Here is a 22,777-nt window from a genome sequence, read left to right on the forward strand (position 1 = left end):
AGTCCAGGCTGAACTCTCCCCTCACAGCAAGAGGGGACCACATGCACTCACCTTTCACCTCCCACCTCTAACCAAGCCACCAACAACCCAGAGACTCCCTTATCCCTGGTGGCCTTTGCTTCCTCAAAAGCTTTTGGAACCCAAGGGCCAGCCCCAGCCAGGCTGCCTTTGCCACAGATGCTGCCCACAATCTCCAGGCTTCCACCTGCTGCAAAACTCTTCACTTTCCCCAAGTTGTTCAACACACTTCTCTTCCTTGAGTACCTCTTCATCTTTAAAAATCTGGCACTTGCTGGGCTACAGAATCTGAAGTTCTTAGAGAATGAGTGATTTTTTATGGAAGTGAAACATCCTGACACACCAGCAGTGCCAAAATAACAGCTATGATTTACTGAGCTACTTCCAACGTACACAAGAGTCTGAGGGATGAACACATCCCTCCTTAGTCCTCATTTTTCACCAAGATTGATGTCTTACATCACTAAATTCATAATTCCCTGCCAAGCCTTATCATTGCTTCTTTCTCCTGCGCTCCAGAAACTGAAGGCATCACGTGGCTCTGGCTGAGCAAGACAATTCTGCCCTTCAGCCTCAGCACTGAACCCCCCTGTGGGGACATCCACACCTGGACACATCTGTACCGCTCATATTGTGCTTTTTCAGACCCCCTGAAGCTCAACCAGGCCAAGTGCACCAGGGCTGGGGCAATCCCAAACACAAATCCAGGCTGGGCAGGGAATAGACTGTGAGCAGCCCTGGGGGAGGATTTGGGCTGTTGGAGGATAAGAACTGGACATGCCCTGGCTGTGAGCACCCAGAAACCCCCCTGGGCTGGGCTGAGCCCTGGTATGGGCAGCAGGAGGGGGGATTCTGCCCCTCTGCCCCCTCAGGTGAGACCCCACCTGCAGAGCTGCTCCAGCCCTGGGGCCCAACAGCAGCAGGACCTGGAGCTGCTGGAGAGAGCCCAGGGGAGCCCATGGAGATGCCCCAAGGGCTGGAGCCCCTCTGCTCTGCAGCCAGGCTGGGAGAGCTGGGGGTGCTCACCTGGAGAAGAGAAGGCTCCAGGGAGAGCTCAGAGCCCCTTGCAGGGCCTAAAGGGGCTCCAGGAGAGCTGGAGAGGGACTGGGGACAAGGGATGGAGGGACAGGACACAGGGAATGGCTTCCACTGCCAGAGGGTAGGGAGGGATGGGATGGAATTGGGTGAGGCCCTGGCACAGGGTGCCCAGAGCAGCTGTGGCTGCCCCTGGATCCCTGGAAGGCCAGGGCTTGGAGCAGCCTGGGACAGTGGAAGGTGTCCCTACCCATGGCAGGGATGATCTTTAAGTTCCCTTCTAACCCCAACTATTGTTATTCTTTTAAACATTCAGTTCAGCCAGCTCCACAAAAATCAATGAGAATTAAAGATTCTCATCATTTAATCCAGTCACAGCAGAAACTCTCAATTACATTCCTGTAACTCACAGCAGTTGGTTCAAGTGCTTTGCACGCAGTTAAATCACTGAAGCTCTGAGGTTCAGGGATTTTCAGTGTCTTTGCAAACAGGTGACAAATTCACAGCATCAGCTGCATTCATGCCAAAGCAGAAAACTCCCAGGGACTGGCTCTGCAGCAGGAGAGCAGCCACAAATACTCCTGCTACTCATTTTGCCATAGGTGAGTGAATATTCCTGAGGAAGGGACTCATCAGGAAATGTGCTATAAATCATGCAAAAAGAACATCTGGAGGCTGAGACTCTTGCTGAGTAAATCCTACACCATGGCAATAACTCAAATGTTGTCCAGCTTGGGACATTATCAGAGTTGCTTTGCTTAAGTGATATGAGAAATGAGTTTAATGTTGTCTTCAAGTGCTATTTAAAACCCATGCAAGACTTGCAAGTAACCATTTCACTCCACTTCCCTGTGCAAATGAAAAGTAGGAAGCAGAGGTTTTCCAAGTTCCTAAAGAGATTTCAGCTCTGATGGAAGATATTAAACATTTATGGGGACTCAGGAGCTGGTTTTGCCTCTTGGAACACCTTTAATCTTACCTGAATGGAAAGAGTAAAGGGTGGTGGCCTCACTTAAGCAATGAAAACATTCAAGAGTCACCAGTACAAAGGAATTGAGTCTCAGGGAACACAAAATGAGCAAGCAGTGGATCAGAGAGAAGCACCTGGTGTTCCTTTTGGAAGTGGTGGAATCATCATCTCTGAAGTGTCCAGAAGCCATGTGGCTGTGGCACTTGGGGACATGGTTTAGTGGTGGCTCTGGCAGTGCTGGTTAATGGTTGGACTCAATCTTAGAGTCTTTCCCAGCCTTAGTGATTCTGTGACTTCAAGAAGTGGAAGCACAACCAATTTTAACATAGAGACAGCAAAGACACAGCAGAGAAAAATAAAACTGAGAGCGTTTCACACAAACAAGTTTGCACAGGCAAAATGAAACTTCTGAAGGTACTGCTTGTGTGGTCCTGGTTCTTAGCAATTATCCTGAAAAAACACTGCGTGAAAAGTTTGTTTGTTTTCCCTGAGAGGGGAGAAAGGAAAAGCCCAGCACAGAAGCACAGCCGACTTCCAGTTTGGGAAATACGATCCCAAGTCACGAGGTGAGCACACAGGTGGATGAAAGCTGCCTCAGCACCAGCCCCAGGGGACTGAGGGACATCTCCAACAGGCTCCCACAAGAGCCAGCCCAGAATTTGTTCCACCAGTACCTCCCCCAGCACCATTCTTGACAATTGACACCAGAACCTTTGATCTTTTCTGTAAATATTTCCTGTCCAAACTCTTCCCAGCTGCAGCAAAATCCACTCTCCCCCTGCCAACCCAAAGGAATATTTCTTCCCATTAAAGTTTGTGGTTTGTATATAAATATAGAAATATCTTAAGCTGCTCTACAGGAAAGGAGCACTCAAAATGCTGCTCAAGCTTCAATGTGAAAGGTTTAGCACTAAGCAAAACACTGCCAACAGCTTATCAGAGGCAGCAGTCTGGAGCTGCCTGGTGCAATCTGGCCACAAGGAAGTGATCTGCAGCTCCCAGAGAACTGTTAAAGGTCCCAGGGACAAGGAAATGTGTGCCAAGGACACAAAAATGTGTTCTCCATTTCAGAGGAGGTAAGAGGTAGAGATGTAAATGGGTTAACATCAGATAAGCACTCACACAAAAGTCTAACAGGAATAGATAGAAAATCACAATCACAGACCAGTTTGGTTTGGAAGAGACCTTAAACCCACCCAGTGCCACCCCTGCCATGGGCAGGGTCAGCTTCCAGTATCCCAGATTGCTCCAAGCCCCATCCAGCCTGGCCTTGGACACTGCCAGGGATGGAGCAGGCACAGTTTCTCTGGGCACCCTGTTCCATTTCTCAGAGACTTGGCTACCTTTATTTTCTTTTTCCCAGGTAGGATTCAGTTTTGCTCCACTGGCTTTGATGTGCCAACAGCTGGAATTCAGGGAATGCCAACAGCTGGAATTCAGGGGACAATGCCAACCCCATGCAAGGCCACAGGCTTGGGGCAGAGGGGCTGCAAAGTTGCTCAGTGGAAAAGTGTGCCCAGGTGGGCAAGAGGGCAATGGCACCTGGCCTGGACCAGCCCTGGGGTGGCAGCAGGAGCAGGGCAGGGACTGTCCCTTGTGCTGGCACTGCTGAGGCACCTCCAGTCCTGTGTTACTCACAACACTGAGGGGCTGGAGCGTGTCCAGGGAAGGGAACAGAGCTGGGAAGGGGCTGGAGCACCAGAAGGGGCTGAGGGAGCTGGAAAGGGGCTTAGCCTGAAGAAAAGGAGGCTCAGGGGGGACTTTGTGGCTCTGCACAACTCCTGCCAGGAGGGGACAGCCAGGGGGGGTCAGGCTCTGCTCCCAGGGAACAGGGACAGCACAAGGGGAAATGGCCTCAAGCTGTGCCAGGGGAGGTTAAATTGGATATTGGGAAAACTTTTTCATAGAAGGGTGGTCAGGCACTGGCACAGCTGCCCAGGGCAGTGGTGGAGTCATCATCCCTGAGAGGATTTAAAAGCCTTGCATATATGGCAACTGGGGACATGGGTTTAGTGGTGCCCTTGGCAGTGCTGGAATAACAGCTGGACTTGATGACTTTAGAGGGCTTTTCCAACCTTAACAATTCCATGATTTTAACTCGCTGTCATTAGAGCATTTTGCACTGAAACTTCAGGGAGGTTTCTGCCATCTGAGGACAACAAGCAGCTCTGTGGGCACATTTTAATGACATTTGCAGTGGGGTGACCCCACTGCAATTTGTTTCTTTGTGTCGGGCTTTTGTTTCCAATCAGGAATTTGTTTGCCTCTGAAAAGCTCTGGGCAAGGGTTATTAGGAGAGGTTAGACAGTAAAGAAAGGAGTCTGTGCCTGATACTGCAGGTTTAAGTACAAAGAAATCCCATCTAGTAGCTTTAAAAATTCTCTACAAATTCATTTCCCACATTTCCTTACCACTTTCTCCTGAGGTCGGGGACGGTGGTGGAGTGGCAGCAGTAGCACTGTGCTTATCCCAGATGCTCTCCAAAATACCTGGCCAAAGAGAGACCTTTCAGAAGTGCCTTCTCAAAGACACAGTGATCCAACAAAAACAGCACAGACTGCAGGAGAACTTCAGCAGAACACACCTCGAGCGCTTTGGGAGGGACAGAAACACTCCATAATGGCTTTGGGCTCACTAAGAGCAGACAATCTCCATCCCTCTCCATGGAGGGAGCTCAGCAGCTGCTCTGCCACACGAGTTGGTTCATATTAAGTTGACCCAAGTGCTGCAGGGCAGAGCTGACTGCTCACAGTGCTCACAGTGCAGCAGCAGGCACTGCATCACCCCCACTGTGCTCCACGGAGCCGCAGGAGCAGCAGCCCAGCAGCACCTCTGGGTGCTGAGGGGACACACAGCTCAGTGGCACAAGGTGTGACTCGTACCTGTGAGCAGCCCCAGCACTGTCTGCACCTGCTCCAGGAGCAGCTTGCGCAGCTCCTCCTTGCGGGCCACGCTCAGGTCCTCGCGGGGACACGCCAGCTCCTCCGACGTGGTCTTCAGCATGATCAGCCCCAGGGGAGTGGTCACAGGAGACTGGATCAGCTGAGGAGCACAGGAGAGCAGTGTGATGACAACATCCACTGACAGACAGGGATTAGCAACACTACTCACAGTTTACAACAGCTTCACCACTGAGGGCACTCCAGTTCCCACAGACACGTTCGACTTCCCCAGACGCGAATCTCTGATGTTGCAACAGCTCGAGCCCCATGGGAATCCTTGGGGTTTTAGGAGAGCTTTCATAATGTCATTGCACACGTTGTGTGTCCCAGCACGGTCACAGAACAGCCTGTCCCTTCTGCTTGCTGCATCCCCTGCCCTCAGTCCTGCCCAGCACCACCTCAGCACCAGCAGTGTCCCCAAAAATCCCCCCCTTCCCACATGGCCAAAGGCTGCAGCCAGGAGCAGATGGCACCGGAGGGATCTGACCTCCCCTTGCACCTGCACTGCATCTCAAACTGGAAATTGCATTTCCCCCAGAAAGAGTAACTTCTGCCCCCTGCTGCAACAGGACTGGACAAAAAGGTGACTTGTGCCTTTATCAGCCACAGGGTTATTAAAGACTTCTTCAAGTGGGACAAGGTTTTGTTTCCAGCTGAAGGACAGCACTGCTCTTCACTGCTGCCCAGACACATCCTAAGTGATTTATGCACTGCTCCCTCTGGGAGAAAAAAGTCCAAAGCCAATCCCAGTTGCTACAAGCAATCCTTGAAGCTGTAAGTCTGTAATACAAGCTGACTTTGCTCCTGATCCCCTGACCCTCCAAAGGAGGGCCAGGCTGAGTTAACACTGCTAAAAACACAGAGTTTGGTGAAATATCTGGGGAGAAAATAGCCCATCTAAAAGCTCTTCATCTTGGCTTTTGAAAAGGAAGCCCCAGACACAGGAGTAGATGGCAAAGAGCCCAATGAAACACCCAACTTGCTGGTAAATTGTGAAGGGACTGAAAATCATCTCTCAGGATATTTTCTGACAAACCCAAGGAGTTTTAGCAATACCAGACACTGGTACCTCAGTCAGGCTAAACAAATTTTAAACCTCTAAGGAAGCAGTAATTTATGTAGAATTACTGGCTTTTCATAATGACAATACAATATCCCAATTTACCTTTCTTCTCCACTCCTCCAGTATTTGATGTAGAATTACTGGCTTTTCATAATGACAATACAATATCCCAATTTACCTTTCTTCTCCACTCCTCCAGTGGTTCAGTAAAAGGTCTAGAGACTACTCAGAGTACTGGGATACAATTTAATGCTGAAGAACAAAGAACATGCTGCAAATGATCTCAGAAAAAAGTCCTGAGACAGGGCTCATCTGCAATTCCAACAGCAAATCACTCTGCTCCTGTGTTACTCTGCCTTCTGTCGAGGCCCTGGGATTCAGCATTACTGGTTTTCTTCCACTTTCTCTGAACATTTTAGGAATGTGTCTGCCACATGAATTAATTTATAGAAACATCTCCCTCCACGGCTGAGCTCACGAGGAGAGGCTTAAAGGAAAATAGATTGCTCAAGTGAGCTCTGCAATCCTTTAAGATAACCCCAGAGTGCTAGAAAGGCCAGGAGAGCTCAGGCTGCCTTTCAGTCCAGAACCAGGTGAAATGAGAGGCAAAACTCCACATGGATAACGTTATCTCCAAGTATTTCTTGTCAAATTGACAACTGAGACAAAAACTGCAGCATGCCCCACTCCAGAACAGTCAGAAAAGTGATTACACCAGCCAGTGCTGAGCTCTGCAGCCAAGACAGAATATTTTTTTTAAATTCTGCAATTAATACTACATCCATTTGCCTTAACAAATAAACTCCTGCCACTCAAGGACTTGGATTTCAGTAACTGCCTTGTGGCTTGGCTGTGGGCTTTGCTGCATTCAAATCATGTAATTATGTCAGCAGAAAACGCCTGTGCAGCACTTCAGTTTACACTCAGCCTCTTTAAGCCAATTAGGAACAATTTTAAGGGAACTGGAGACAAAATAATCCAACAAAAAGAGGTTTGCACCAGCCTGGTGATGGTCCAGCAGCAGCCTGGCTCAGGATTCCCTGTAAGGATGCTGAGTTACACCCAATAGTCCAGCTAATAAATAACATGGATTCAGTCAGGATCCTCAGTTCACAGCTGAGCCTTCCTGCAGGAGCCCTCCTGAACACCCCAAAAACACCCCATTAGGATGGGATCCCATCATCCCATGACCTTATTGATGAGGTACCAGAGATTTTGGGGTGTCTTTGGTTGTTGGATGAAAAATCTGCAACAGCTCCGTTGAGAAACTGCCCTTTTGAGAATCAGTGACACATCCATAATTTTACTGACTTCTCTTTTGTTTAAAGAACAACCCATACTCCTTGTACTTTCAAGAACTAGCCCATAATATTTAAAATTCAAAGTCAATACTTGTGGCACAGTATTGTTCCTTCCTCAAAACACTTTTAACACTGGAGAGAAACGTAACATGGAAAAAGTTGAGAGTTACAACAAAATTAAAAAGGAATTTACAAAGCAGCATTTACTCTTTGGTCTTCATCAAAAGCAATCCCAACTCAAGGAAACAAAAAGATGTTTCTAAGGGAGAACCTGGCTCCATTCATGGGCAGAGTTCTCACCTGCAGGATGTTGGTGAAGAAGTCGTGGTAGAACATGGGCCAGTCCTGGCGGCCGATGTCCACGATGACTTTGCAGAGCTTGTTCCTGATGAAGTAAGGCAGAGTTTTGTGGTGAGCCAGCAGCAGCTTGGGCAGGCAGCTCCTGATCTCCATCTTGTCCTGGGATGGGACCCCCAGCCACATCTTATTGATCAGGTTCTGCAAAAGCAATGGACATCCCAAATGAGCTCACCTTGGATGTGAGACAAACACTGAGAGAATCTGGAATCTCAGACTGGTTTGGGTTGGAAGGGACCTTAAAAATCATCCTGTTCCAACCCCCTGCCATGGGCAGGGACACCCCCCACTATCCCAGGCTGCTCCAAACCCCAATGTCCAACCTGGCCTTGGGCACTGCCAGGGATCCAGGGGCAGCCACAGCTGCTCTGGGCACCCTGTGCCAGGGCCTGCCCACCCTCCCAGGGAACAATTCCTTCCCAGTATCCCATCCATCCCTGCCCTCTGGCAGTGGAAGCCATTCCCTGTGTCCTGTCCCTCCATCCCTTGTCCCAAGTCTGTCTGCAGCTCTCCTGGAGCCCCTTTAGGCACAGGCAGGGGCTCTGAGGTCTCCTCAGAGCCTTCTCTTCTCCAGGCTGAACAACATAAAGCAGGGACAGAGCATCTGGCAGAGCTGCTGCATCTCATGGCCCAGGACTGGCAGTGCCTCAATGGAGCTGAAGTTACTGGTTTAACTGGTTTTGGGTTAAGCAGAACTATAGTGGCAGGCACAGAACCATTTCCTCTATCTTTTAACCCTGGGCACCAAGGGTTTCCCCTCTAAAGGGGGAAGCACAGCCTTGGATGAAGCAGGAAAAGAAGAACAGGGAAGGAGGTTTGGTTTTCCAGGCCTCTGATGCCACCCAGCTCTCCTGAAGCTGAGCTGGGAGGTCACTGGAGCAGGCACTGCCTGGCAGTGACAAGGCACCACTGCACAGAAAGCTTTCAGTCCACTTAAAGCCAGACAAAATCCAAAGGAAAGCAGAGTTACAAATTGCTTCCCTGCCCTGATCCCATTTAGGGCTCTGGAGCATTAGGAGCTGAATCTCTTGGGGGTATTTGGGATAATCCAGAGAGGAGGCTGAAGCAATGTCTGTGCCATCTGCAGGATTCAACCTGCAGAAAGAGAATGCTGGAGATCACAATCACAGCCTAGAAGAAAACCTCAAATATCCCAAACTGGAAGATGATGGTCAAAGGAGATACAATCCTCAGTAGGATGCACTGCATAGAGACATCATCTCCCAGTGCAGAGCTACACAGGGATATTTACACAGAAATTCCTCAAAGAAGTTGTTTTTGGTGTTTCCTAGCAGAGAAAATCCACAAGTACTGCTTGAAAACAATGGCCAAACCAGCTGAGGGTTCCTTGATGCAAGTCCAGAATCCCAATAAAACTGGAAGATATTTTAGCTTTAACATCCATCCTTTCATGCCCACCGTGTTCTGTCCTACTCCTCCCACCTGCCAGCAGCAGCTTTCTCCCTATAAATGTTTTAGGAAGATATTTTCATTTTGAAAAAGCAGGAGGTGGAAACAATTCATTTGAAAGGGGGTCAGGAGGAGTTTTATTCCAAATCCACTGCTACCTTCCTAAGCAGTTTGGGAAATCCATTTCCTTGGGCAGTTTGGGGAATGATCCTTGTGTTCACACCCCTCTGACTGAGCCAGCAGCCAAGGACAGCTGGGGAAGCTGCAGACTGGGACAGACCATGGCTCTGAGGACCAGTTAATGTCCAGCACTGCACCAGTTAATTTTGGGAATTCAAGCTCCTCCATGGAGAGATCCTCATCTCCCAGCTGGGCTGGGGACTCGTGTCCCTCCCTCTGCACTTGCACAGTGATTTCTTTATTCTGGGCACAATTAGGTTTTTCAATGCTACTTTTTCCCCCTACAGGGAAGCAGAGGCTCAGTAACCAAACTCCACAAAATATCCTGAGCTGGTAGGAGCCACATGGGATGCTCCCAAGGATCACTGAATTCACCTCCTGGCCCTGCACCTGTTTTGCTCGTCAGGAAAATCAGTGGGACACCATCCCCTGAGCAGGAATAATTCCCATGGCACTTGCCATGATCACCCCTTTTTGAGGGGAAGGTAAAGCAGATTCAATTTGCAGCTGGGGTCCAGACTCCCTCTGCAATCCCTAATAAGTAAAATGAATATTTAAAAGGAAGAAATCAACAATGATGTGGGTAATTTGTAAAAACAACACAACTTTAAGAGCAGAGTTTTTATCTAAACACGTATTTTAGCTAAAAAGGGGCCCAGTGCAAAGGCTGTAAACCCCTCTGATTTAGGGGCACAGCTCAGAGTGCCCACCCAGCCAAGAACACAACACAGAGGCCACAAATGTCCCAGACTGAGGTGTGACATTGACCAGCCCCAGCACATCCTCAGGGACAGACACTGCACTGGTCACTGAGAAATCAGTGACACACCAGTGCTGTTCACAGAATACTTTTGCTGATTCCAGAGGACACAGAGATCAATATCAAGCCTTTTAACCCAAATTGTCTTCTTTTATAAGTAGGTGAAGAGTGGGATGTGGTTGTCTAAAAGAGACCTCACCTCTCCAACCAGCACAAGTTTGCAGGATGCAGTTCAAGAGCACCAACCACAACTACAAAATGTCAGAAAAATAAAAGCAAGTTTGCCTTCCCTCTCAGCACTCAAAGCCTGCAGGAGCCAGGAGCAGGTAATCACCCCCATATTTCTGATCATAAAAACAGCATAAAAGCAATAACACCCTTAAAAGCATCGTGCAGAAACTGAAGCAGCCTCTGAAACTGGAGGTAATTTGTGCTTAGAGATGCCAGGAAATGAATTCTTCAATTTGTGTACAAAGATTCATATTGCCCCACTCTGAGCCTGCCATTAAGCAACCTCTCTGGCAGAGAACAATAAAAGCATCCTTCATCACTGTACTTACCAGGGATGCCATTTCAGACAAACATCTCCCCCCAAAACATTGATTGCCAGATAAAACTGCAGCAGGCAGAGCAGTGAGGAGCTCAGGCCTCACCTCAAACACTGTCAGGCTGTACATCATCACATAATCATTCCTTGTGCTGGACAGGAAGTACAGGCAGAATCTCCAGGCTCCTATCTGCTGGGCAAAGTTATTTAAAAGCTCCTCTGCAAAAAACATAAAAGTACATAAATTACTTCAAAATGTACTTCAGTTTTAATTTGACTTTGATGTAAAACATTCCATTAAAATTCTTTAGCTGTAAACAAAGCCATAACAATGTATAGTGATAGCACAGCAACTGAGCAGGGAAGAGACCCTGTGTTCAGGGAATGACTCAACCTGGAGGAGGGCAAAAAATATAATAAAATCACATTCTACAGTGTTTAAAGCAATGTAACAACAGGCTTTAATGAAAACAAAACTGATGTGTCATTTTCGAATCAGTTTTGACATAAATAACTGCAGCAGATAAGAGGTGAATATTAAAACAAATCACACAGCAATTGCATTGTGAGCACTGTTATTTTATCTGTAGAAGCCAAATGCTGGGATTTCAGGTCATTGTGAGAGAGTAGGAGCACTTCAGATCAGTGTTCTAAACCCAGCTTCTTTTAATGCGACTGCAAGAGCTGCTGACTTGGTGGAAGTTCGGGGGGTCAGAAACCTCCCTGAACGCTCAGGGAAGGATTTGGTCATCTCTCATGAGGTGACAACGTGACAAAGAGAAAAGCCACAAGGGCTGCTTTACAGGCCAAGCAAGTTTAAGGCTTAATTAATTGTTATCTTTCCTGCAATTTAAGCAGGAAAATGAGGGCTACCTTTTCCGCAGCAGGAGATCACTGTCAGAAAAACCACAACAAAAACCTTGTGCTGTTTATTTTACAGGATTTCTGGAGCAAGTCTTTCATGCTGATCACACTTTTGGCATGAGATGGTAGAAGCAGAACAATCCCAGAATGGTTTGGGTTGGAAGGACCCTAAAGTTTATCCCACCCCACCCCTGCCATGGGCAGGGACACCTTCCACTATCCCAGGCTGCTCCAAGCCCTGTCCAGCCTGGCCTTGGGCACTGCCAGGGATCCAGGGACAGCCACAGCTGCTCTGGGCACCCTGTGCCAGGGCCTGCCCACCCTGCCAGGGAACAATTCCTTCCCAATATCCCATCCATCCCTGCCCTGTGGTACTGGGAAGCCATTCTCTGTGTCCTATTCCTCCATCCCTTGTCCCCAGTCCCTCTCCAGCTCTCCTGGAGCCCCTTTAGGCCCTGCAAGGGGCTCTGAGCTCTCCCTGGAGCCTTCTCCTCTCCAGGCAAGCACCCCCAGCTCTCCCAGTCTGGCTCCAGAGGGGTTCCAGCCCTTGGAGCATCCCTGTGGCTGTTTGGGAATAGAAGGAATCTGTCCCTTTTCAATTACCAGCAGCTCCCCCAGAGCACGTGGCAGGATCTCTGCTGCCTTTCAGGACGTATTTAATAACCCCACCCAAGGGGAATTGCTGTTATTCCTGCTTGTCATTCCACAAGAATTGGGACAGCCTAGCTTTGCACTCCTAATGCTGAAGGCCATGCTCCATCTCCAGGGAGAGGCTTCCCAGGACACACAACCCAACAATGTACACAGCAAACCTCTCTGGTTTATCATCCATAGGAGCTGCCAGAGATCCCCTGGAACCCCAGCTCTGGAAACCTTTCCCACCTCAGCAGGAGAGGGGAAGATGCCAGTTGAGTGTGGAACACCACCAGACCCCTGTGCTGGGGGCAGGAGCAGCACCAGGAGCAGCCCTGGAAGGGCAGGACTCACCTATCTCACGTTTCCTCTCATTTGTTGTGCAGTTGTGGAAAAACTCTGTCATCAGACTCTCCAGAGCCCGCAGCGAGGCCTCCTCTGATGCCTGGGAAGGACATTGAAGGAAAGAGAGCAAACTCATTCCTACTCTGACACAGGAGGGTGGCATTAGAACATCACAGATGCACCAAAATCCAACACGAGCAGGACCAGGACAGGGCAAGAAACTGGGAGCTCCAACTGCTCACTGGTGGCAAGGAGCAGCAAGATTTGTCCACTGCAGGTGACAGCTCTGGACATGAAGGACCATTTGCTCAGCCACATAAATAAGGCCAAGAACACAACAAAATTCCTTTATTTTGGTGGCATTCAGGAATTTTAAGGCAATAAGTAATTCTCACAAAGACAGCAAGTTCAGGTAAAGATGTTTTCAGATGTTTAGAAATTGTAAATATCCTATCATGGGAAGCATGAACTTTGAGAGGATTTCTCTTGGACATCAGGAAGAATTTCTTCCCAGAAACGGTGATCAGATGTTGGAATGGGCTGCTTGGGTGGGTGGTAGAGTCCCCATCCCTGGAGGTGGCACTCAGTGCTCTGGGCTGGTGACAAGGTGGGGATGGGTCACAGGTTGGACTCGATGATCCTGGAGGTCTTTTCCAACCTCAGTCATTCCATGATCCTGTGACCCCTGACACCTCTCCCTGTCTTTGCCTTGGTGCCATCCTGCTGATCAAGAAGCTTGAAAAATTAAGGAATTTCCAGCACTCTAAAAAGCAATATGGCAGTACATACCAATACCAGTATTCAGCAATCTGATTCAAGAACAGCATTTCCATTTAGGCTTTATTCTTGGATATCATTAGTTATAGTTTTAAGTCCTAAAGAAATGACCAAGATTTGCATCCAGCTGTAGTTTTGGAGCACTCTGGAGTAGGGATGATTTTATTCTGGCAAGGTAACAGCCTCAGCTACAGCACAGACCATGCCATAGCTGTGTCCCCCATGCTATCAATAATAAATGCATCAAGATTCAAGCCCAGACCCTCAAGCACAGGAACAAAGTAAACATTTAATAAAACTGAAATTTCTGCCTAAAAAAAATAGCCAAACCAGAAACAAAAGCTGTGCCTGGCAGTCTCCTGCAGAGAAGAGCATGTGAGACATCCAGCAGAAACACTCCAGGCTTCTGCTAATTCCCGTTTCCATGCACAGCAGTTTTCCCAAGGGCCAAGCAGGAGCCTCTCCTCCCTGGATTAACCCCCAGGAACACCAACAACTCCACAGTGAGGGCTCTGCAGGACACTGAGCATTTCCATTTACAAAGGAATGCTGAATTCCATCCTACCTTTCCTCTTCCTGCCCTGCTTTTCCTTTTTTTCTTGCTTTTTAAAGTCCTGCTCTAGAAATCAAGGACCATTTTACCAAGAGATGTTGGTAGCGGGAAATTGGCTTAAAACAACCAACAGTCCAAGAGGCACACTTGCAGCTCAAGTTTCCAGCTTTAATCCATTTCTGCTTGGGCTGCAAACTTCCCTTCAGCCACGGATCAGCCTCCTGCCAGTCACCATCCCCAGATAACAGCACCTCTGTGGATAAGAGCTTCACTTTAAAAAGAAATATCTGACTAAGTGGTATCCCTATTGACTTAGGATATGCCCGTACTGCCATTTGTGGGAGCTAAGCTGTCCTAAGCTCCTCCCAAGCAGATCCACACATACAAATCCAGTGTTTTTCCTAAATCCCTGCACTTTCGTCTTCTGCTGCTCAACACAGAGTGAGTCTCACCAGCAGTTTCTGACGCCAAACCCCCAAAGATGACTTTTCAATCTCAATTTGATGCAAATTCTTCAAGAGCAGCACTGTTCTCTCCACTCCACCTTCTACCATCCAATACCAAGATCACCTCAATCCATGGAAAACTCTTGGTTCTTCACAGGGTGGAAGGGCTCAGACATCTTTGGATACTTAATTCAGCAATTCTTCTTCAGCAAGAGCAGTTGACATAAGTATGTTTCTTCCAAGATTTAAGATTTATATCCTGCTTTTGGAAATAAATTATGGAGTTCTTATAAATCTTGAGCGCCCGCCTTGTCCTCCACTGACTTCAGCACTGAGATTTGGAAGATCCCATTCCTTAGGAACACAGTTAATCTTCCAAAGCAGAACACCACGATCACAATGTTCAACGTGTCAAAAGCAGGAAAAAAAAAAAAAAAAAAAGAAACCAGAGAGCACAACATGAGCATTTCATGGATAGAAGCCCAGGCTGGAAAGCATCCAAGGCCACCTCAGGCACAAAGACACGGTGGGACCTCCAAGATGGTTCTCTCCTCTTGTTTGATTTCTTGTGGCTGTTTGGGAGGTTTGGCCAAAGGAAGGACGAGAAGGAAAAATTGTCTGAGGTAACCAAAGCCCGGCTCAGGATCCTCTTCTTACTCCAGGCTGGACTTACCAAGGACCTGCATTTGCTGATGCCTTTGGGTATTCCTGAAGTTCCCCAGATCCTGGGGGCACATGGTCATCCCCCAGCTGTCCAGCAAGGCTCTGATAAGGAGGCCACTGAGATAAGGAGGTCACATGCTGTGCAGAGCTGCAGGGGAAGGTGGCTGCACCTGGACCCAGACACCTGGGAAGTTGATTAGTGAGACTCCAATAAAAGTCCAGCTGTTTGGAGCGCCTGGGGCTGTACCTGGGCTATTTCCTAGCATCATTCCCATGTTAACAAGCAGTTTGCTTTCTTTTAGAGCTCCCTGTTCACTCTGCATTGAGCAGAAGGAGAGGCAGAACCAGCAGTGCTGAGTTCAGGTTCTGGTCTGAAATTCTGGGCCATGCACAGATTTCATATTCCAAGGTTTTTCAAGGAAAGCGTGGACCATCAGTAAGAGAATCTACCCCAGTTTTCAATGTCAGGGCTGGCAGTTTGCCTCATCTCCATGAGGCATTACTAAATATGCAACCACTAAAACAGAAATACTTCCCATTCTCTTTCAGAAGTCAAACCTGACCCTTCTGACCCCAAGTGCCTCCCAGGGCTGGATCAAACATCAGAAAATACCACTTCTCTCCTTTGCCAACCATTAGAGAAAAATATATTCAGTTCTCCAAGTCCTTCTTGCAGAGCAGGTAACGTGAGCTTTTCCCCATGCAGAGAAAACTCTGCAGCCCACAAAAAGCAGGGGAGATTAAGATGTGCCACGTCACCATCCACCCCTGCTCCACTGCCTCAGCACCATGGCTGAGTTCTGACCCACAGGGAGGGTCCTGGCTGCCAAATTCAGCAGATCCTGGGGCCAAAGGTGATGTCCTTGTCACAGCTCCCTCAGGGGAACAAGGCAGTGAGAGGTGAAAGCAAGCAGGGCTAAATCTAGCACAGCCACAGCTGCAGATTCCTGTGTTCCAGCAGCACATCCATACTTTGACCTGGAATTTGGGCCAAAACAGCATCTCTGGGAGGTGTGTCACAGGTGACTGTCCCCAAAATTGGCAGTTCTAAGTGCTGAGCTGGGTCCACACCACACAGACCGGGCAAGCAGCAGCTCTGCTCCTCCTGGAACTGTCCCCTCTGATCCAAGCAGGACTTGCTGTGGATCAGGGTTGGAGAGCCAGTGTCAGCCTCTGTGTCCTCCCCATCCCTCTCCCCTCATTAGTTTGCTAAAGGTGTTCCACACCACTATCAGATGAGGGGTGGAGCTGCTTACTCTCTCCAGTTACCTCTGGACTCCAACCCTCTGTGCCCTTCTCCAACCAGGAAAATGAGCTCCAGCTGCTCCTTTTCCTGGCAGAAAATACAAGATTTGCTACCAAGAACCTGCACATTCAACAACATTCTCCATCCACCAAAGCACCACAAGAAGGACCCGCTCCACCAGCTGATTCGGACTATCCTCCAGTTACGTTTTCAGCTGTATGAGTCATTAACAGATTTCTGTTGATTACGGGGGAAAAAAAAAAGCTGCCAACCTCCTGCATTTCAGCCTGTTCAATATAGCAGCTGCACCTCACTGAGGCTCTGGAGAAGCAAAATCTTTGTGCTCTGCTGCTGACTCCATCACAAGCTCAGATGTAGACTATGACTAAAGCACTGGGGTAGAACCAGTTACTCATGCAGCTCCAGCAAACAGAGCAGTGATCCTTGGGTTGCACTTTAGACACTGCACATGCACTTGAAGAGCAGATACAAAGCTAATTTTAGTTTGCATATCACCAAACAACCATAGCCCTTAAAGAAGCACCTGCTCATTCTGCAAGACATGGAAGTGCTTTCTAAAGCCATTTTCTCCACAGCACTTTCATTTAGAGTTCACTTCCTCTTTTTTTTAATTTAATTTTATGCTCTCTGAAAGGATTTTTTCGTTGAGGGGAAAGATTTCCTCTACTGCTTTGCCATAAAAACACAAGCTGTTAACCTTGTAATGTTTGCTATTAGAGCATCCATCACACAAACGATGCTCTAAATACAGCAACTCGGGCTAATGACAACTGAGAGAAGGGTTAGGTCTGTTCAGTTTTTCCCTAATGTGTTTGCAAATGGATACCACTCCAAGACAAATTTAAGGCATTCCCTCTCCAGAGCTTTTTTTAGTAAGATGTTAATTGCAGCTGCAATGTTACAGAGGTGACTTCATCCTTCAGGCAGCGCTGGAGCACCTTCCTGATGTGGAAGGATGGATTTTCCACCACGCAAGCTCCCAACGCCTCCTCCAGTGGCAGGGAGGAAAAGCCCAGGCTCTGCTGCACCCCAGGAGCCCTCAGAGCACAAACTCCCCTTCTGCATCTCTACTCTTTATTTACAGCTGGGAGTCTGTCAGGGAGCTGTTCCCACCCCCTGCACCCCTGCTGCTTTGGATTCTGATTCCCACCCTGTCCATCCCTGCCTGCTGTTGAACACTCCCAGCCCACCAAGCCCCCACACCCTGCACTGACATCACACACAGATCCCTCTGCAGCTTCCTCAGTTCCTGGAGCCTTCCTCTCCATCCCAATCCCAATCCCAGCCACCCCCCTCTCCTGCCATTTCCAGTGCAGGACACACAGCCCAGCACAGCCCAGCCTCCTGCCAGCTATCAGGATTCAGATTTTATCACATTTAGCTGTTAAAATCACTATCAGCTACGTCTACCAGCTTGTGGGCAGCTCTCCCAGCAGAGGAGGGACTGCAGGGGAGCACACAAGGAGAATCCTGGCTGATGGAAAGATTCCCAGCTGGAATTGCTATGCCACCAACAAGCAAGTGCACAGAGTTAAAAAACAGACACGAAATAAGAAATTTCATCCACAGCACCTGTATAAAATAACTCATCATCACCCTGTCACTGCTAATTGCAATGTCCCATCCTCTTCCACCTCAGAGCCTTCTGCTCCCAGTGTTGTGCAGTTAATTAACAGCAGTCACACACCTAAAAATACAAACAACCACACTCCAGCTGCTGAATTTTCTTCTTTCTCTACTATTTATCATCAAGCCTAACTTAATGATGCACATATGTATTGTGAGTATTAACAATACTAATATCTCCAGGTATTGAGGTAGTAATTTACTCATTGAAGGATTACCAGGGTGTCTTTCAGAGCCCCTCCCTGCCTCAACCCTAACACAACATGGTAATGAACAGGGAAATTAGAAATCACACTCTCAGAAAGCTTGTGGGTCATTTCCAGCCTGCTCACAAAAACCTGGAGAACCCCTGGGACAGCCCAGGGTCACTCAGGGCAGTAAAATTCATGGAAGAAGTACACTATTATTTTTAGCAAGAAAAGCAGAGTTATGATGTGTTTTAAAAGAAGTTGTAGGACACCCTACACATCCTCCAGAAAAGATAAACACACGCTACAGGGAGGCAGAGCTGGGAGCTCAGAAGCAGCGTTACTCATTAGATTTAATCCCTTCCACCAAAAAGTGCAGAATCTGGGGGCTCACCCTCATTCCAGGGTCTCTCACAGAGGTCTGACATGAGGAGCCCACAGCATACGTGCTCCCCAGCAGTGCTCTGCTGATGCTATCAGGACAGGGCTCAGCCTTCATTCTCAGTTTCCTTGTTGCACTTCAGAGATGTTTTTGTGGTTTCCAGAACCGAAAGCAGAGTGGGCCCCTCTGCCTGCTCCCAGCACAGCTCAGCTCCTGGGGCTGTGGCAAGGCAGCTCTGGCAGCAGAGCTCACCCCTCTCCTAGCTCACCCATCTCAGAGACCACCACTCCAGCACATCACTAACACCATGGAGATTCTGCAATGTCGTTATAGTAGATTTTTTGCTTCAATTGTAGGATAAAAGTCACAGATTGCTGTTGTACCTCAAGGCAACTGGCAGAGGAGCAAAGGCACCATGCTCCTCCCCGTGTCCCTGAGGTCCCAAAGCTCAGGGCCAGCTCCAGAACTGCTCCAAGCCCTCCTGCCTGGACAACTCCCCCCTTCAGGAACCTGGCTGCACTTCAGGAATCAGAGTGTTTAATTTAAATATCAGCTAAGGACTCAGTAGGACCCCAGGCTGAGCAGAGCTGTGTGGAATAGGCCACGGAGAGCCAGCAGTGCCAACCTGATTTCTGCACCAGAGATCATCTTACCTGGAACACTGCCTGCTCCACGAGTAATCAGCACCTTTTTCAATACCCAAGGGATCTGATTTCTTAAACCCTCTTGGACAGGCAGATTCACTTAACCAGGCATCAGGTTTGAAGGTTGAACTTTGATTAACAGGCTCAAGTGTCTGAGTCTGATTCTTTCTAACCCAGTAACTCTTAACCCACATAACCAAGCCCAGCAGGCAGTGTGTCCTCCACCCAGCAGTTCCCAGGAATTCTCTTAGAAACCCAGCAAAGGAATAAAACAATCCCAGCAGGCTGGAAAAAGCAAAGGGTGGTTTAGGCACAGTGCTGCTTCAAGCCATGCTTGGTGAAGATGAGCCCAAGAGCAATTTCTGAGTCCCTGACACCCAGGAAAGGCAGCTGGTCACGTGCTGCTGACTTCCTAATTGATTTCTTGTGGTTTAGTTTCTGGAAAGGGCTCAGCAACACAGTATTTTCCCAAACAAGCAGTTGCTAAAACAGCAATACACAGCTGAGAAGTGCAGAAGCACCCAAAGCAGCTTGCTCAAGATCAATACCTGCATATCACCAAAGCACAGCAGGCAGAGGTGGCTCTGGAGTCACTTTTTGGACTTGCAACTTAAACCTGACAATCCAGCCACAGCCATCAGCCTTTCCTCAGCAGATACTTGGCTCAGTCAGATCTCAGCTGTTGGCCACCACTTTTTAAGCCATCAATGATTGTAACTTCTCATTTTGTGGGTTATCAGCAAAACCAGCCAAACAAAATCTATTCTTGACAGACACAGCTGAGCATCTGCCAAGGGTGCTCAGCTGGGCAGGAGCTGCTTCCAGAAGTGAAAACACTGCAAGGTGACTCTGGTTGTCTCAGTTCAGAACTCACTTAAATTCTCCCAGTGAAGTCTAGAAACTCACACCTCTGAAGCTGCACGGTTCCTCTCACTTCACACTCTCCCTTTGCTGGGTTCCCCAGGATGCCCCACACTCCAACCCAGCCTGTGACCCCTTGCAGGGAGATCCCATCCTTCTCTGCAAGGCAGTGCTTGTGCAGGAGCCCCAGGAGCACGGGCACAAGGAACAAATCTCTTCCCTTTTCTCTACATAAACAAACCAGGCAGGACCACAGGGCTGCCCCAAATGCAGCTTCACTCACTTTGAGACAACACTTCCTCCAGAGGTTTAGCTGAAGTAACCCGACTTCTAACCAGGCAGGTGGAAAAAACATCCCAAGGAATCCTTTGGGAACGAGTAGGTTGGTGAGGAAAGTATTTGGAAAAGATGTTAAAAAAAAATCCTTATAGAAAGTATTTGTAAAAGGTGATAAGAAAAATGCCCTCATCATCTCACTCCAAGGTGCGGAGATCAAGAGATGTGCAGCAGCGGCAAATGAACTGACACTGTAGCCAGTACAGCCTTCTGAGCTGAAGTCTGTTTAAAAACCCCACACCTATCACAGGATCATGGAATAGTCTGGGCCAAAAGGACCTTAAAGCTCATCTTGCTCCACCCCTGCCATGGGCAGGGACACCTTCCACTGTCCCAGGCTGCTCCAAGCCCCAGCCAGCCTGGCCTTGGGCACTGCCAGGGATCCAGGGGCAGCCACAGCTGCTCTGGGCCTGCCCACCCTGCCAGGGAGCAATTCCTTCCCAATATCCCACCTTACTCTGCCCTCTGGTCCTGGGAAGCCATTCCCTGTGTCCTGTCCCTCCATCCCTTGTCCCCAGTCCCTCTCCAGCTCTCCTGGAGCCCCTTTAGGCCCTGCAAGGGGCTCTGAGCTCTCCCTGGAGCCTTCTCCTCTCCAGGTGAGCACCCCCAGCTCTCCCAGCCTGGCTGCAGAGCAGAGGGGCTCCAGCCCTTGGGGCATCTCTGTGGCCTCCTCTGGACTCTCTCCAGCAGCTCCACATCCTTCCTGTGGTTATAATGACTCTTCCTACAGAGAACACTCTTCATGCTCTTACAGGTGAAAATGTGACACTTAAAAATGCCTTAAAAAACCCTTGTTCCCCCCCACTTGTACAAATGTAGCAGCTCCTTTGACCAGAGAGAAGCCAAGAGAAGAAGATGCCCAAGTGACAGGGGTGAAGAACCTGGCGTGGTTGTATAGCAGCTCTAAGGAGTCCAAGATGCATGAAGAGATTTTTAAAAACACTTCTCAAATCCTTCACTGTCAGCAGAGCCACAAATAAACCCATATTTATCTCAGCCTCCAGACAAGTCCCAATAATACCCAGGGAAGGCTCTGAATCACAGTTGTTTGTAGCCTCAAGTGAAGGAGTCTCTGGAATTATGCACATATGCAGAGCTGGAAATGGGAAGCACCAGGGCAAGCAAAAAAAGAAAGTGAATGTAAGAAAAAACCAATTATTCAGCATATTTCTTAAAGGGGCACCTCTACTCAGATGCAACTCCAGCAAGCAAATCCTGCTGATTTGCCTCCAACATCCACTTCTACCTGGCAGGATTAAGCCCATTACCATGGGGAAAAGCTGTCCCAACACCTGGCTACACTAAGTGCAAGGTTTAGGGCAAACTTGGGGCAGGATTATCCTGATCCAATACATTACAGCAGCCAGACCTGATTTCCAAGGAGGTGTGATTATACTAGACGAAAACATGGAATTTTCACACCCTCACCCGCTGTCAGAGAAAAGAAAACAAGATTGTGATACTCTGAATTTCATTCCTGGCAAGAGCATTTAAACTTGTGTTGGGTATTTAAGAGTGTATAATGAAACTACCATAGGAATAACTAAGATTTTTTTTTTAATTAAAATGTTTTCAAAGGACAGCTCACGCAGGGAGAACATCCAGTCCAATTAAAGAAAAAAAAGATGTTGACATCTGCAATGCTGCTGCACTTTGGGGCATTTCACAACTGCCCTTTGCTGCTCTGGTGTCCCAGCCCTGGGGAAGGTTCCAGGCTCCCTGTGCACAACAGGGGGCTCTGCTGGCCCAACATGGGGATATTTGTCCTGGGGGACCCAGGGGGTCACCACGACCCAACCAGCTCCATCAAGCACCAGAAGCACACAGGAAAAAGCAGCTTTTGAAAGATAAAGCTGCCTCTTCCCCCTGCAGCTTTCCCCAATCCCAAACCCAGCAGCTCCTGGGATCAGAGGAAGGGCTAGGAGCAGGAACTGCCTCCTGAGCACTGACCTCACACTTCCACATCAGAGACTACAGGTCATGGAGCACTTTGTCCTCCTCTTGGTTTCCTTTAACTTGCAAAAAGGAAAGCCAAGGAAATGTAGAAAATGCAAGTTTATCCCCCATAACCCAAGGGTTAGGGAATGGGATAGGGAACAACAAATGCAGCCATGCCAAGGAGCTGGTTTTGCTGTATCCTCTCCAGACCCTGATTTTGAACACCAGGGAAAGCACCACTGAGCCAAACTTCCATGGAAGAAACTGCTCCTCATCCCAAAGAAAAGGTGGAATTGCAATGCAGAAGAAACATGCTCTGTTCTTACTCAATGAAGCAGCAGGAAACCAGCTGAGCACAACACAGATTTTTCAGGCAAAACATCTCTCCAAAGGCAGAAAAAAACCCTCATTCCCCTCTGGAAGGCTGCATCCAATGCTGGCTTTGGCATCCTGACAAGCCAGTACACAAAACAGATGAGCACACTCCTTTCTCCAAAGAGGGGACAAAAAGGAACCAGGACAATCCCTCTTGGGAAGAGCTCCACGCTGCAATTAAAGCCCTAATAAAATATTAAGTCAAAATGCTAAAAATACACACAGAGATCCAGCCCACAGGCTTGGAGATGCTGGAACAAATAAAAGATAATTTGGAGCGTGAATGTAAAGGGTTG

General features: G+C 48.4%; 1 protein-coding gene across 2 annotated transcripts in view; it reads right to left on the bottom strand.

The window, feature by feature from the left end:
* The window catches only part of XPO6 (exportin 6), a 59,219-nt gene that overhangs the window by 30,858 nt on the left and 5,584 nt on the right, over nucleotides 1-22,777 (bottom strand). For both annotated transcript variants that reach the window (XM_053992107.1, XM_053992106.1), the window contains exons 2-6: nucleotides 12,435-12,525; nucleotides 10,690-10,802; nucleotides 7,630-7,827; nucleotides 4,906-5,065; nucleotides 4,435-4,512 (exon numbers count right to left, since the gene is read on the bottom strand). In XM_053992107.1, coding sequence (XP_053848082.1) covers nucleotides 4,435-4,512; nucleotides 4,906-5,065; nucleotides 7,630-7,827; nucleotides 10,690-10,802; nucleotides 12,435-12,525 — 640 coding nt within the window. The remainder of the gene's footprint in view (nucleotides 1-4,434; nucleotides 4,513-4,905; nucleotides 5,066-7,629; nucleotides 7,828-10,689; nucleotides 10,803-12,434; nucleotides 12,526-22,777) is intronic.

Source organism: Vidua macroura, chromosome 16 (assembly GCF_024509145.1).
Source record: "Vidua macroura isolate BioBank_ID:100142 chromosome 16, ASM2450914v1, whole genome shotgun sequence".
NCBI lineage: Eukaryota > Metazoa > Chordata > Aves > Passeriformes > Viduidae > Vidua > Vidua macroura.